Below are 17,880 nucleotides of genomic sequence, written 5' to 3' on the forward strand. Positions count from 1 at the left end.
GGGAACATTCGGGTCACTCGTCGGTTGTTCGAACAGCTGTGTGGGAGTCTGAACTTTGTCGTGAGGGTCTACGCGACGGGTCGGATCTGGCTTCAGTGATTGTTCTGGTTCCTTCAGGGACGTCACTTCCACCGCTCTTGTGGTCGCTGGATTCGGACCCCAGGAGCTTTGCGTCATCTGCTGCGTCACCAGCTTCCTATTCAGGTTTTTTGGGGTTTATTACCATGGCGCCTATCTGAGCCCTAGTGTAATGTGTTCACGGATGCGTCGTCTCTCAGCTGGGGCTTTGTGACCACTGCTCACCAGGCCGGCCAGGGGCGGTGGGGTCCGCCCTTCTGTCAGGCTCACAGCACGATGTAGGAGTTTGTGGTAGTGTGGTTTTCGCTTGAGCGGGTTTGTGTCACTCGCAGATCGACAATCTGGCTCCATTCGAACTGCTTCCCTGAACTGCGGGGGTCAGTGCGGTCCTTGACTCTCTGGAGCTGGTCAGTTTGGATGATTCGTCTGCTGGAGTCTCAAAGTTTGGCTCTCTGTGCAGTTCATATCCAGGGAGTGTCCAATGTCCTGGTGGACGGCCTATTTCTGTTCATTTCCCCATCCACGGAATGGACGGTCGACGCCGACTCCTACTGTTGGCTCTGCCGAACGTACGGGCGCCTGGCAGTGGACGAGGCACCCGTCTTCGCGCTGGCATGGTCGAGGCGTCTCCCAGTATATGGCACCCTTTGACTGCATGGCCGTCGGGGGTCGATGCCTTTTGGCAGAACTGGTCGAGGTGGGGTTCCCTGTCCCTCTTCTCCCCCGGTCCAGCTGTTGCTTCAGGTTCTGGCTCATTTGGAGACGGAGACATACCAGGGAAGAGTAATCATGTTGGCCCCTTGGTGGCTGGCCCAGCCTTGGTCTCCAGCGCTGCTTGCTTGGTGTCCGAACTTGGGGTTCTTTTCGCGGCTCTGCCTTTCGGCAGATCGGTCCTGTACGTGGCTGGTTCGATCTTCTCCGATCTTCGCATCTGGTGTTTCTGACAAAAGTTTTTTTTTTTTGCATTTTTGGCATTCAGACTCTGAACTGGGGTTGGATAGCCAGTGTGGGGGGGTCTGGGGCTCCCCCTTCCTCTACCCGGGGGGGGGGGCACAGCAGACAGCGGTGCTGCAGCAATGGTGACGTCATGCTTGTTTGCTTTTTTTTGGTTTGGAGAGTTCTGCTTGCTAGTTCAGCTTTCAGTCACAATTTTTAACTAGCTGTAGCTTGTTTTGGACACCTACCTTTCTGGGTACCTAACCCGATAAATGGCAGACATAAAATGTTTCCAACCACATTGGGGTTTCTATAGGCCATTGCTCCCCGTGCCTCTCGGAGAGGGCCAGGTTCTGGCTCGTGGTCCCCGGTAGACTAGAACTCCATCGACTTGACTGATGCCATGGTCTAATACATACATATCAGCCTACTAAGCTCCTGGGAGCCTCAGGGACTCGCCCAGAAAATGGCATTTCATTACATTCAACGCTGGTTTTCTAACCAGTATTTTTGTTGCAACCAGAAAATAACAAAGTACTGCTCAATAATTTGTTTTGAAGTATGTACTGTAGTTTGTTCTAAAGTACAGACAAATTATAATTTTTGGAGTTCTGTCCCCCATCTGGTGATACAACTGACATGACAAGGTCATGTTTTAACACATTAGAAATTATTTAAAATCTTATACATTTTTACAAACTACAGTTTTTGCTTTCATTAAGTGCATTACTGTAGCTGTGTTATTCTGGCATTTTTTTTTTTAGACTTGAATGATTGTGGATGAATCTTGAGCATTATACTGTACCCATAAAATTATTCATATTTAAATTTGAAACCTTCAGGAATACTATCTCATTCTAGTGGTGCACCAGATTAGTTTTTGTTTTGTTACAAGTTTATCACAAGGTTGGAAATTTGTACTTGGATTTACATCAGTCCGAGGTTGTGCTAGTGCTGGTCATTTTCTTATAGAGGGTGAGAATATGGCTCAGTATTGTGGTCATTGTGGAAGCCCTAAACTTGGCTGTTTCTCTCCGGTAGGGGCCGACCTTGAGAAGTTCCTCTGCTCCCTCTGCCAGAAACTTTGATTCGTGCCAGGACGGGGGGAGTTCCTCGGCAAAGAGAATGATGGACGGCAAGTGGGTGTGCAGATACCCTTATTGTGGCTACACTACTAACAAAGCTTCAGTACTTCGGGGACATATGAGAATTCATACTGGTGAAAAACCTTTTTCTTGCCCATATTGCCCACACAGAACTGCACAAAGAGGCAACCTGAATGCCCATATTAGATATAAGCATAGGCTATTTAGTGGCAATAATTCAAGTCTGAATAACAAGTTGCAAATGTGAAAACAGTTTTGGAACTGGCAAGGGCTCTTCAGTGATTTAAAAGTTATGGTTTTAATAAATCGTGTTTAATGTTAAGAACTTTATTTAGTGTGATCACTGGCTGTGGCTAAAAACCAAAAACAGTTTTGAAAATGAGTTACATTACAAACTTCATGAAGATGTGATGTTTGAGACTAACTAGTCTTTAATGCCTAGTGGAAATATAAATAAGGGGCTTATCAATGATATTTGCATATGTATTGATGAGTAAAGCCCAACGCTGAAGATGTGGTTTCTTTGTTGTAGGGTCCCGCTGCCTTGTACAGTGAGGGACGTAGGACCCATCAGTGCATGGTGTGTTTCAAGATATTTCCCAAGAAGGATAACCTTGTCAAGCATCAGCGGACTCATACTGGGGAAAGGCCCTACAGCTGCCCATACTGTGATTTTCGAGGTTCCCAGAAATCCACGGTGAATAGACACATTCACTCGAAGCATGCAGCTCATGGTCACTGGCCTGTGACAGCTCCACACTAGCAGGTGTAAGGGAAGATCTTAACCCAAATTGTGAACTACTCTCAAATTTTTTTTTGGTCATGCACCAGCATATTTATAAGGGAGTAGAGACAATTCGTAAATAACCAAATAGCATTAAAGGTGTCTTATTTGGGTTGGAGATTTACACTTCCAACTTGGGAAATAAAGTGATACATGTAAAAATTATCATCAACATTGGTCTATTAAACTTGGTACATCACAATATGTATGATGCTAGCTGACACCTGCAGCATATGTATACTTTGGTGATGTGCTCAAAGTACTCTGTTGCATGTTCTAGGATGTGCGAGGCAGTTATAGGCGTGACACGTTTGGGAGTAGGTGTGGCAGTGCAGCAGCAGGTGGAATGGCCGGTACCAGAGGATCATCTGTTGATGGGGGTTCACACCCGTGCATCCTCTGCCAGAAGCGCTTCACCAGTCGTCAGGACCTGAGGCGCCACGTTCGCACACACACTGGAGAGAGGCCATACCAGTGCCCCTTGTGCCCCCATCGAGCAGCTCTCAAGGGCAACATCAAGAAGCACATCATAGCCGTACACAGAGATGCAGCTCCAACGGCAGCAGAAGCTGCAGCTGTTCTAGATATTGAAGCTTTTGAGGCCTCCAATAGTGCCATGTCTGCCTCTTCTGGGGTGGAAATATTACAGAATTGTTCTCTCTCTCCTGGAACTTTCACAAATTGTTAGAAATATTAAGGGTTACGACATCTGTAGCAGACATATTTCCACTTGCTCTGTGCATGTGCAAAGGAAGAGAGAGAGATGTATGAGTATGTGCATGGTTGTGTGTGTGTGTGTGCATGCATGCATGCATGTGGGTATTAGAACTGTACGTGTTAACGTATGATTTGTATGTGTTGTGAATCTACAGTACATGCATAGTATTGTTGCATGGAATGTATTAGCTTGAGAATTCCATTCATAATAGTAAAATATATTTTGTGTTTTATCCAAAATCTTAATCTTCTGAAAATACAATTTTATCTTAAGTTATAGAATATATTATTTTGTATATTTTTGTTAATGAATTTAAATACATCTTTAGAAGATAGGTGATCCTTTCTAAAGCTTACTGTAGGTACGATATGTTTCTGAGAAATACATAGAATATTTAAAGTTTTTGCCCCTATTATGTAATACAATGAGGAACATTACTTTCAAAGTATTTCTTTTTGTGGAGTACATGAATGGCACAAGTAAAACTTTTTAAAAGATGACAAACTTTTATTATATTCCCTTCAAAGAATTATTAGTAGCTTATTTTGAAAATTTCCAGGCAGTTACAGTAGTTCATTATCGGTGTGTTCAGCATCTACATTGTGTAGTATATAGACTTTTTTTTTTCACATGACACTTCGTTCATCTAAATTCTATTCTAGACAGATGCTCCATAATTTATATGACTGTCTGTAGTACAGTACCGGTTTAATATGAATCCATCCTAATCAAGGGCTTAATGGATATGCAAAAGTGCACTTTTTTGAGGACTAACACAAAGGAAATTCATGCATAATGCAGTGCTAAATAACTAAAGTTCTGGCACTTTGGCATAGGTTTAAATACTCCACCTTAATAATAATCATAGAACATACACACGTGGGTTTTTGTTAGTCAAGTCCTTAGAACTAATACATGGGATTGTTATTCTAGACCACACACACAATGCACAGGTGTTGTTAATCTAGACCACACACACGACACACATGGTATTGTTATTCTACACCACAGACACAACACATGTGTTGTTGTTAATCTAGACCTCACACGATACACGTGGTATTGTTAATCTAAACAACACACACAACATGCATTTTGTTGAAAAAATCCACAGGAGTCTTGATGATGACTCGATGCTGAACGACTATGCCACGATATGTTAAAAGAATTACAACTTAGGATACTACTGCACCCACTAGGATTCCTGAGGCTTCCACTGAAGCCAAACCAGGGTTTCACAATTCCCCCCATGCACTCTGGTTCTGCCGTCCAGTAATTCTACCTCTTGACGCCCCTCTTTCAATACACAGAGAAATCACATTTCATGATAAATAATCAGCAATCCAAGTGGGTGCAGTAGTACCTCAGGTTGCAATCCTTTGACCATGTCGTGGCGTAGTTGTCTTGAGCGTGCATCTGAAAATACCCACAGCTTAGGTTCGAATCCTCATCATAACTCCTGTGGATTTTCTCATTGATATATTGTAATACAATAATGTGATTTCTCTGTGTATATGCATTTTGCTGTTAATCTAGACCACATACACAACATGCATGTTGTCATCACTCTACACTAGACACACGACATAGTATTATTAACTAGCTCGTACACACGACAAGTATTATTAAAGTAGACCATTCACACGATATATACTGTATGTTAATCTAGAAAACACACACGATACACGTGGTGGTGTTGATCTAAATCACACACATGTGACACAAATGGTTTTCTCTTTAATTAAGACAACATACTTGTCACATATGGTGTGTTACTCTAGATCACATAAATGGCATACAAATGGTTTTATTATTAATCTGCACCAGACACATGGCACATAAGATATTTTTCTTAATTTTGAAACCACACACAAGTGATGTTTTTGTTAATTGAAACCGCGCACAGGTAGTGTTCATGTTAAGCTAGAGTAGGTTTAGACATACCTGCTTGATAGGGTTCTGGGAGTTCTTCTCCTCAAGCCCGGCACAAGGCCAGGCTTGACTTGAGAGCTTGGTCCAACAGGCCATTGTTTGAAGTGGCCTGCAGGCCCATATTTCCACCACAGCCCAGTTTGTCCGGCACTTCTTGAAAAAAACTATCTAGTTTTCTCTTGAAAACTAGACAGTTGTAGTTAAAGAACTAATAGATAAAGAACTAGATAGTCCACGGTTGTTCCAGCAATATTTCTTATACTCACTGGGAGTATGTTGAACAACTGTGGACCTCTGATATACAGTGTTCCCCCATATGCCTGTATGTACAGTACAGTACTTAGAAAAATATGGTATCATTGTATATACTTTGCTTTTGCTAATGTACAATATGAGGGGAGTCATACAAAGCTTCATATTTACAAATAGATCTATTCAAGTGTTGTATTAAATAATTTGCTTCATACCTATTTATCTAATTTTCTCTTGTGTCTGTATCTACCTATCCACCTGTACTAGTGCCTGGCCATCTTCCTTGGTCTACTCCCAACTACAAAACATTGGTTTGAATTTCTTTAATGTACAGTACTCAGGCTTATTAGTCAGTCAAGAAAGTTCATTTTATAATACATACAAATATCTATATAAACTGATTGTTAGCTTTAATATGTCATGGCAGTATTAAAAGGGTGCTCTCTAGTTATACTAAAACTTATTCTTTCTTATGAAACTAATATTTTTTTTTGTTGGCCTTCATGCTTTTGGCCAGTGGAAATTTTGTATTGTAGATTGTCATGACCGAAATGATATGCAGAAACTCTAATTTTTTGTAGTATAGTACTTTAGACATTACCTCAATCATCCTTTAATTATATTTGGGTGTGGTTAATAGGACTGATATTATATTCTTAAGGATAGGGGATTTTTTTTAATGGAGTTGTAGGTGCCGAGCTTATTGTGTAAGGCAGAAACACAATACAGAAATGACAAGGTTTAGTGTTTTATAATGATTTGAGAGAATGTATCAAGTTAAGAATGAAGTAAGAAACACTATAATACAAATAGGTACTGTAAAAATTAGTAATGTGAAATAGTGCCTCACAAAAAATTTAGCTTTGTTAGGCACACTATTTCAGTTGAGTTCCTCAACTGAAATACAATATCAAGTTGAGCATTGATATTGCTAATAGGCATAAGCATATTTATTTATTTGATTTGATAGTAGGATAATGATCTTCATAATAGTATTCTGTATAGGCTTAATTAAAAATCTGGTATGGTATTTACCTATCCGACAATTGGCTCTAGTGTTAGTAACTGAAGAGTCGCAATAGATGTATGTTGCATGTTCAAGAGGTTGTGAGAGAAATAATAACAACAACTTAGACCTTAACCCACTTCAAGAGGGAAATTGATAACTTCATCAAAACCATCTGTAGCACCAGTGGCCTAGTTGACCAGGCCCCCAAACAAGAGGCTTGGGGAGAGACTGGGCCATACATGTGGCAGTCCCCGGAGCCATCACTAGGTACACAATAGGTAGGTATTGCAAGAGATGAGTAATTGAGAAATTACAAAAAATGTATACAGTTAATCAGAATTGCCAGCATTTGTCAAGTACTGTACTTTTATTGACATTATTCAGACTTTTTCAATCCCCCTTCCATACCTCCCACTGTTTTAGCTTAAATATTTCATCCTCCACCATGGATGATGAAATATTAAAGAAACTGTTTATGGCTTTTGTGAGACCTGGTCGAGGACTGGGCCGCGGGGACGCTAAGCCCAGAAATCATCGCAATGTGACCAAAATTGGAATATGTCTCAAGAACTGCATCAACAAACTGGAAAAGATGCAGACATGCTACTAAATGGCTTCTGGAACTGAAAGATGAAAACGAGAAGAAGCTAGAGGTGTTAAATATAGCAGAGCCAGATGATGAGAAAAATAAGAGACAATATGATCACTGCATATAAAAGAGTAACAGGATTCAACAAAATCGACAAAAAGTAATTCTTGAAACCTCCATTTTCTAGAACAAGAGGTGGTGGACTTCTTGAAGAAAACCATTCCGTTTGCTCATGAAAAAGTGTCGGATCAACCGGGCTGTAGTGGGTATGTGGGCCTGCGGGCCGCTCCAAGCAACAGCCTGTTGGAGCATGCTCTCACAAGTCAAGCCTGGCCCCAGGCCAAGCTTGGGGAGTAGAAGAACGGCCAAAACCCTATCCAAGTACAATAGAGTCAAGGTAAGGAAACAAAGGGGTCAAAAAATATTAGAAAGTTTTCTTTTGCAAACAGATGTAGACATTTGGAACAAGTTAAGTGAGGTGGTGGTGGTGGATGTCAACACTCAATACTGTAGTTTCAAAGCATAATATGACAATGCTGATTAGGCAGGAAACTTAGCAGTGACTACCTTTAGGTAATTACACTACTGAGGTCAATTCAATGTACTCAATTGTACTCCTTAGAATGGAGATGAAGGAGATCTCTTGTGAGGAACACATGAAAAATGCTGGAATGTCAGGTTCCAAACCTGCACAGTCAAAATATAACATACTCTATTGGAGTGACATGGGAATGGAAATCCAGTGAAAAGTACTCATGAATTAAGCATAATTAGAGAACAGAGTGAGAACATCATAAGTCCATGACCCCTTCAACCTCATACCAGCAAATATAAAAAAAATAACATCAAATTTGCCTGACCGCAGTGACTATAGGTATGTGAGCTATGGATACAAACAGCCTCAGGAAATACTCAGTCATCATGGAAGCCTGGCCCCAGGATAGGCTGCTGGAGTAGAAATACAGTACTGTACTGTGTTTCCAAAACTGACTACAGGTAAACCATAGATAAATAATAGTGTCTTCATTTATCATTATAGCCCAGTAACTCAAAAGTCCCATTCAACTCTAGCTGTAGTGGCCAAGCTAACGTTTAGTTCAATTTTAGGTATTTTCCAGAGCACTCAAATTCAGTCAAATTGAGAATATTTCACACTACTGTACGTTCATATCTCCTCTGATCTCTGTAGCAAGTCAGAGTCCAGGAATGGGTTGACTAGAAAATAACATTCTTATCCTACACTTGAAAGTGGGTAACTTGTATTTTTTTAGGAAATATAAAATGTACAGTATTATGATTTGTTTTCAATATACTGTATACACTCGTTTGCTTGGAGAATTTGTCCATCATAGTTTTTGGCACTGTATATATAGAAAGTATATATGTAGTGCTGAAGATAGTCGTACTGTATATTAATTGTTTTACAGAGTAGCAGTCCCATAATGATCGGAAAACAAATAGATTTTTAACAAATACAGTATTTTATTTTTGGACGCCGTGGCCGTCCTTGTCGCACATCCACAGAGTTAATTGTTTACGTCACAGATGTCCAGGGGGGGGGGGCAAAAGTGTTAAGTTGTGTTACCTGAGCACAAGAAAACAAAAATTTAATTGTACTTATCAATGATGTAAATGAGCCGACAAGTTTGGCGATGGCATCACACAACATGATCGCTCATGCCAAAGTGCATTGCACTCGGCATTCAAACTGCCTGAGTTGCCGCAAATTTATTTTCACAGCATTATTTACAGTATCTATGGCATCTTTTACAACCATTTTTTTCACTTATAATCTTCAATATAGTGTTACTTGATGTTGTATTATAATACAACCCATAAATTCAATTATCTCACATATTAGGTCAAAGTGAATGCACAAAAATTTTGTATTTTCAGGAAATATAAAGTGTATTATGATTTATTTTCAATATATACACACTTACTCACACAATATGTATGTGTTTTTGCACCATTATTGGACATTTAGTAGCCCTGGAGAGTTTTGATACTCGTCGAAACAGATGACAGAGCACAGAGGGATTTCACAAGCTGCGCACCATGTTAACACCATTTTTACATATCTGTGCCCTTTATTGTGTGGTCTTACACATAATGTACTCACGCTTTCCAGTTGGTGGTAAATTCCTGATTTTGTGTATTAGAAAGCCCTCCCTGAAAGCAAGCCTGGGTGTGGGAATATCTTGAGGTTATCTTGAGATGATTTCGGGGCTTGTGGCCCAGTCCTCGACCAGGCCTCCTTTTTGTTACACACCCCCTAGGAAGCAGCCCATAGCAGCTGTCTAACTCCCAGGTACCTATTTACTGCTAGGTAACAGGGGCATCAGGGTGAAAGAAACATTTTGCCCATTTGTCTCCGCCTCCACCGGGGATCGAACCTAGAACCTCAGGACTACGAATCCAAAGGGCTGTCCTCCCAGTTGTCAGGCACACTGTAAGCATGGTGCAATACTGGGTTCACAATGGGCCTTTGTATGCCAGGAATTACTTTGCCAAACTTTTCCAGTAATTGTGTCACTACAGTAAAACTGAACGCACGGAAATTTTGTTTACCACCAGTTTTCACAAGATACACATTGTAACTTCAGCATTGATAATCACTGATAATCAGACAATCGACTTGAGAATGGTCCAGGACGGACCGAAATGTCGTCGTTCCTTCAACTTCTAGTGTGTGGTCTGGTCAACAAAACACTTCAGCATTGTTACGTCAACAAGGTGGAAAAACATTTTACTGTTTTCAGTACACATGCGACTGCCCCTGCCATCATATCACATTTATCCACCAAACGCATGTTTATGTTGTAGTTCAAAACACAATCTGGTTTATGTATTATTTGTTTGGTGCTTCTGTTCACCTTGTCACTGTCCACCATTGTACCAGTGTGAATGGTGGTCAACCTGTGCACTTCACACCTGTCTTTCCACCGCACTGAATGCATTCCACCAGTTTTTCTTGGCTCGCGATCACCTAGCTGCATAGCAGTGTCAAACACAGGCATTTCCCTTCGTTTTGGCTTTACTGTGCCACACACTAGTTCTATTATCTAGCAAGGGACTGGTATAATAGTTATCTGTGTATAATATGTGGCCCATGTTCAGCCATGGTGCAAGCAGTGTCTTCACCACACTTCCTGAGAAACCACGTTGGTCATTAGCAGGAATGTCTACATTGGTAGCAGAATACAGAATCGTGTGTAAGACAATTCCTGTTTCACAGTCACAGAGAACAAAGAATTTCAATCCAAATCTGTGGCATTTGGAGGGAATATACTGCTTGAAGGCAACACATCCTTTGAAAAGCACAAGGGATTCGTCAATCACCAGCTTCTGAGCTGGTACGTACAAATCTCTGAACTTCCCAACAAGTTTATTCAGGACGTGCCTCACACTCCAAAGCCTATCATCCTGTGTCTGGTCTTCATCACTTGCAAAATGAAGACACCTGAGGAGTATCACAAATCCGTCTCTAGACATATTTGCCTAACAATGGTGTTGGAACAGTCTGGTCTTTGTTCCAATAATCTGTTTGACACAATGTTTCATCAGCATACACAGTGCTAAAAACACATACATTTCACCTACAGTTGTATGTTTCCAATACTGCATTCGTGAAAAATCTGATAATTCTTCAGCAATGAGATGAGCCGCTTATTTATTCGTTTCCTGAACAATATGTTCCATGAGCGGGTCATCAAAATATGTAGTAAAGAAGTCCATTTCACACATTTCATCACCATTATCAGGAAAAAGGCTTGTGCAGTAATTCCAACATCTTTAGCATCAAAGGAGGGAATTTCTGGAATAAAAGCTTCCCCGTCACTCCACAAAAATACACCTGCTGTCTTCCGACCGGCAACAGCTATACCACGGCAAGGAATCCATGAACCAGGAGCTGAAGCCCGTCTACACACAGTAGGGGCGGGAAGGGACGATGAGGGAAAATTCATTGAAGAGGAGGAGGAGCTTTGTTCATCATTGGCTCCATGTGGTGCCATGCGACAGCGTTTGGGTGGGCGAGATGCTACTGACTGTTCTCTGATTCTAAATCACTAAATCCAGAAAATGATTCGCCTTCCTCAGACTCGTCGAGCAAATCCTCATAATCTGGCAAAGTAACACATGAACTATGTAGTTGGGCGCGAAGTGGTGTTGAGTATGGGTGAGGGGATAGGCGGCTAGACCCTCGTGGCACCTACTTGTTCATTCTCACTGCCGGTCGTTTAAGGATCTTTTGGCTGTGTGTAGTCCTGATCTATGTTTGAGTCGTCAATATCAGATTCATCACCCTCCTGGAATAATTCCTGATTAATTTCATTGTCAGTCAATGATTGTGTTGCACATTGCGCTGAGTGCGGTTGGCCGCTGGTACATGGTGCGCTCGCCATGGTCTCTACTGGGTAACTAAGGCTTCTCCACAATGGGGGCTTAGGTTGCATTTTTTTTCCAATATGGCGTCTGGTTACTATTGGCCGTGGCTGTACTATAGCTGCCCCTATCCCTCGCAGAGCATTTAAAATCATTTGTGAGGCCCTCATACATACATATATGTAGTGCGTAGTTTCGTGACAGTTCCTCCCTACATACATATATGTTTTGCGCCGTTTACGGGTTAATCCAAATTTCCCCCCCCCCCCGGAATACGACTCGCCAAATCGTTTAACAACCAGGTACCCATTCACTGCTGGGTGAACAGTGATTAAAGAGTGGCACCCGGTCAATCCTACCTGGCCAGGATACGAACCCAGGCCAAAGCGCTTGAAAAGCACGGGGAGAGTGCTTTACCACTATGCCATGGGGACTACAGTCTAAATCTAAATTAATTGCTGAGTATTACCATTGTTTTATTTCACAATTTGAATTAAAATAACCAGTAATTTTATGATCAGTTGATGAACCACTGATGTAGATATTGTCCTTGACAGTGATGTCAAGTTGACACTCTTAACAGATATGAACTTTGAATATAATAAAACACAGGATATACTGTATAGTGAAGCTTTGGAACATACTAGAGCACAGGATGTACAGTTTATGTAAACATTGAGTGGCTTTAATAAACATCAAATACATTATGTAGAGTTGAGGTTGGAAAAGAATGAAGAGGGGCAAGTGAAGTACTGTACTGTACTATATATGAATTATATTTTTAGTAAGATGGTTACGTAACATGCACCCTTCATTTTGGAATCAAATAGAGCTATTTTAAGATTACATTTACTGCATCAAAATATGGATAGTGAAATGTATCGGGGTTCTAGCAATGAAAAAGATAGTTGTTACATAACGAAAGTGATCGAACTCTGTACATCATCGTGTTCATTTTCAGAAGTAGAACCACTGCTTCAGCTTGTCATTCACATCTAATGCTGTAGACAAAACCTGAAAGCAATGTCCCCAGCATGGTGTCAGTACAAAAGGCCCTCTGTACCTTACATTTATCTTGTGTTCATTCTCAGGATCAATGCCCCTGCATCCTCGTCTCTGACCAGGCCTTCTGGTTCATGGTTTGGTCAACTAGGTTGTTAGATGCAGCTGCTTGTAGCCTGCCATATGAATCACAGCCCGGTTGATCATGTATTCTTTGGTAGTGTTTATCAAGTTCTTTTTTGAACACTGTTAGGGGTCAGTTAGTTGTGCCCTTTATGGTTAGAGGGAGAGTACAGTATTGAAAACTCTTGGGCCGCTTGATGTTGATTGAATTGTCTCTTGGCATACCTGTTGCCCCTCTGCTTTTCAACTGGGTTATTTTGCTTCCTGCCATACCTTCTAGTCTCATATGGAGTTATTTACCTATGCAGAGTTGGAACCGATCCCTTTAATTTTTTTCAAGCATAAATATTCAAGTATGTACCTCTCAACTGTGCCCCTGAGAATGTGGATTTAAAAATGTTAAGTGGTGCCAGTAATGTAGATACTGTACAGTATTTTATTGAATGGATTCAGATAGTAAAAGATCTTTGCATGTTATACTATTCAAGTCGACAATTTCTCCAGCTTTGAATGGGGCTGTTATTGTGCAATAATGTTCCACCATAGAGAGCACCAATATCTTAAAAGTTCTGTACTAATATTTTAAAAAGTATCGTCATTGGTTTGTCATATCTCATTTGTAAGATCCTTATTATTTAAGTAATTTTTCTTGTAGTTGTGACAGCTACTTTGAGTTCTGTAAAAGCCAGGTCTTCCAACATGATTACTACCAAATATTTTACGTTGCTTTTTTGTTCTATGATGTGATTTTACTATTTTAATTTTGTGTAGTTCTCATTGTGATATTTTATTTTTTTCCATAAGATAGAAGCTAGAACTTACCTTCATTAAACATAGTTATTTTCTGTGGCTCATTGGAAGCTCTTTTTTTTTTTTCATCAGTTTGGAGGTTTGCTGTGTCCTCTATGTTGTCTACTCTCATAAAAATCCTAGTGTCATCTGCAAAGGATGATACAGTACTATAGTTTGTGTTCTTGTCTATGTTTGATGTGAGGATGAGACAAAATACTGGAGCATGTATAGTACCCTGGGGAATAGATCTTTTCACAGTAGATGATCCAGACTTTACTTTGTTGACTATTACACTCCTGAGTTCTGTTCATTACATCTGCATTTTGCTTGTCTTCCACGGCATCTAAGGCCATGTCATAGTGATCTAGCAATTGTGAGAAGCCAGAGTACCCTGTTATGAACTCATGTTGTCTAGGAGTATGTAGATGCAGTGATTGTGTGTTTTGTAATCTTCTTAGCATTCTTTCAGATTTTTATTGGTAATAGTGTTATTGGTCTTTATTTTGTTGTGTCTGTTTTATTACCACTTTAGTGAAGTGGCACAATCGCAGCCGTTTTAAATAGTGTATCAGGGATAATGTCAGTATCTAGGCTCCATCTCCAAATAAGTCTTAGGGCCTGTGATAGTTGGTTTTTGCAATAAGGAACTCTAGGAATATGGGCCTTTTTCTCTCTACCACAGATGTGGCCACTCATTTATAATGCTAACCAGCATATATACGTATTCTTCTGTCCTCCATGGACAGGGTTAGAGATCTGTTAAACATATAGTTCAGTGATATATTGAACAATCAGTCACAGAAGGTGACTGAAGTACTTTTAAAATCTAACCTAACCTAAAATCTAACCTGCATAAATCTAACCTACATAAATACGCAGATTTACATCTGTCCTACATAAACAGTGCTCGAGATATCTTTTGGAGTGCATGCTCATGCTGTTGTTGGCTACTTAAAAGTCCAGTGAGGTCAGGGTGACATCTGATATATGATTTAATGTTGGTATACAAAATGAATTCTTCACAAAGAATTCATTTGGAATGCTGATCTTCGGTGTGTTCGGGGGTTCACTGAAAACAGAATCATATTGTATCCTCAGTATGCCACTCATTTCTTTGTCATCTGGGAAAGTTCTATCTTCCTTGTCCAGGGGCTCAATGCTAGATGTAGTTTTTGTTCTAGATTTTGCATTGGAGAAAAGTATTTTGGATTCCTCTCTATTTCACATATGGCCTTTTTCTCTCCTTGCTTCTCCTAGATTTTGTTTGATTCTTGATCTTTGGCTCAATCATTTCTGTTTCTCTACATAGCCCCTTATCATTCTTTGGAGTGGATGAGGCATTCGAGTTGTTCTGCCATTTGTTTTCTTCACCTATAGGGGGAATGCTTGCCTCCTTGATGAATGTTCTGATTTTCAGGGTGATCAGAAATCTTGCTTTCCCACTGTTTCTTTAGATCATTTATCCCTTCGTAAAATCTCCTTTGAATCTGGTCCTTTAACAATGCTTATCTCAATGTCTTTCCTCTCTTGTATTGGCATCCAGAATAATATGATGCAAACATGGCTACACATTTACAATGCTAATCAGCATACTGTATATACATTTTCTTCTGTCCTCCATGGACAGGGTTAGACATCTGTTAAACATATAATTCAGTGATTTTCAGTGGTTTCAAAGCATCATGTGACAAAGAATACTGGGAAGATGGAATGCCACGAGTGTAGCTTTTATCCTGTAACTACACTTGGGTAATTACAGTAATGTAAAACCTTCCAGAAGTACACAAGAGTTGGGATAACATCATCAGCATTTAAGAAATTAGCAAACCTAAGAACAGATTTTAAAATGTAAGTCAAAGCCTCATCGCAAGTTAACATATGTAATATCTATAATAATGTATTGTATATTCAAGATTTTGATTTAGATGCTACATTTATCAGTGATGGATTTTGCACATCATGAAAAAAAACATAATATTGAAAATGTACAGAGGTTTGAAACAAGACTAGCACCCAGTACAGTACTTAAATTATGAGGTCTGGTTAAGAGAATTCAATCACACACCTCTAAAGGTCTGATGTTATGACATTCATACAAAATACTGAGAGGAATAGAACAGGTGTACAATGGCAGTCTCTTTTAATTGGGAGAAAATAGGACATGATGTCAGTAAAACAAGAAATGCAAATGAGTTGAAGGAATGTAAGGAAATATTCCTATTTAATATGGATATAGTCAGTAAGTGGAATGAACTGAAAGAAGCTTAGTCACCTCCGTTCACAATTTCAAAACTGGATATGATACAGAACTGAAACATTATGAGATAAAAAAAAACTGTGTTGACAAGGTTAGGAGGCGGCAGTACATAAGAACTAGACCTCACTTTACCTTGGTCCATGATAAATAAGTTCAGTACTACCACAGCACTAGCACCCCACCCTCACCAGACCAGAGCATCACTGATGCACTACCACAACACCATTGAACACTACCGATCACCATTCCTCTTACAGCAGCCTGAACTCTGTACAATAATCTAAACCCTTTACATTGCCGGCATTCATTATATTCTATGTATTAGTCCTCCTCCATTTCAGCACCATATACAGTAATCATTACATCTCCCTGTATTCATTTATATGGGGGGGATGTAATAATTTTCAAATCCAAGTATACAATAGTACCATCACAATGGTTGTATTATCCAAATCACTTGTGCTGTCCATCTTGAGTACTGCTCGATACTCCCTTCCTCCCCTCAGAGCGGGAGAGATTGCTGAAATAGAGGGAATTCAGAAAACATATACGGCATACATAGACCCAATAAAGCACCTAAATTATTGGGATCGTCTCAATGCTCTCCAAATGTACTCACTAGAAAGGAGACGTGAGAGAGAGATATCAAATAATATACACATGGAAAATACTGGAGGGCCAGGTCCCAAATCTACACAGTAAAATAACAACATACTGGAATGAACGATATTGAAAACAATGCAGAATCAAACCAATGAAGAGCATGGGTGCCATAGGCACAATCGGAAAACACTGTATAAACATCAGAGGTCCACGGTTATCCAACATGCTCTCAGCAAGTACAGTACTGTGTAAGAAATATTGCCGGAACAACCGTGGACATCTTCAAGAAGTACCAGACCAACCAGGCTGTGGTGACTATGTGGGCCACTCCAAGCAAGAGCCTGTTGGACCAAGCTCTAACAAGTCAAACCTGGCCTTGGGGAGTAGAAGAACTCCCAGAGGTTCTGGTTAAGCAGGTTATATCAAGCAGGTATCCCAAAATACGCAGATTTAAAGATGCCACTCTTGATCAGCCACAGTCAAAAGCATTTAATTGTAAATCTGAAATAAAAGAAGTTCTGTATGTACAGTGAGAACACTTTAGTGTGATGCTTCAACAAAACCTTATTAGCATTAAGGGATTGAATGCTGTGAGAAACTTAACTTGGAAAATAAGATTGAAAATGTGGAGGCAAATAAAATAGAACAACATATTTTATTGTGTAAAAATTTTTGTTGTCAAGAAGCCAAGGGCAAGGAGAGATTCACGAAGAGAACACAGAGACATTGTTTCTACCCTCATGTATCAAAATAGAAATGCACCAATTGCAGATGCAATAACAAACAGCATTTTTTCTTTGGGAAAGTGGAAAGGTTAAATTTTGCCAAATATGCTAGACCACTTATTTTGTGATGTATGAAATAATATTGTCAAATTTACTGAAAAAAATAATCATTAGGTCTGTCTTTCAATGAAGTATAAAAAATTTGAAATTTATGTAGAAAGGCCACTAGATTTGCTTATCAGGCAGTCAGTGCCTGATATGCAAACATCAAGTGGGTAGTAATTTATTTTAAAGGTGTAAGAGGACTGTTGTTGTTCCTTAAAGGCAAGAGATCACTGTGTTGTCTAGTCACATCAGCTTGATGTGCTAGTTTTCTACTAGATATTAAACCTCTCTGAAATGCCGCCTGGGTTCAAAATATGTTTTCTTAAAACATGCAAGAACAGCAGAGGCCTGACACACACACACATTATTATGATCTAAATCCAAGTGTGCTGATAACTCAAGGGAAAATCTTTAACTTATATAATTAGAAAAAAAATTTGAAGTTGATCCCTATCACTAGTACACAAACTATGTGATGGTAGT

The 17,880-nt window shown here is 39.9% G+C and overlaps 1 protein-coding gene across 11 annotated transcripts in view; it reads left to right on the forward strand.

The window, feature by feature from the left end:
* Positions 1 to 17,880, forward strand: part of LOC123767905 (protein abrupt) — a 119,053-nt gene that overhangs the window by 64,554 nt on the left and 36,619 nt on the right. For 2 of the 11 annotated variants that reach the window (XM_045757999.2, XM_045758004.2), the window contains one exon: positions 3,185 to 4,126. The exons of 6 other annotated variants lie outside the window; for them this stretch is intronic. In XM_045757999.2, coding sequence (XP_045613955.1) covers positions 3,185 to 3,592 — 408 coding nt within the window. In that variant the 3' untranslated portion in view covers positions 3,593 to 4,126. 3 more of the 11 variants (XM_045758005.2, XM_045758009.2, XM_045758002.2) reach the window with 3 other exon arrangements.

The sequence above is a fragment of the Procambarus clarkii genome, chromosome 58 (genome assembly GCF_040958095.1).
Source record: "Procambarus clarkii isolate CNS0578487 chromosome 58, FALCON_Pclarkii_2.0, whole genome shotgun sequence".
Lineage (NCBI taxonomy): Eukaryota > Metazoa > Arthropoda > Malacostraca > Decapoda > Cambaridae > Procambarus > Procambarus clarkii.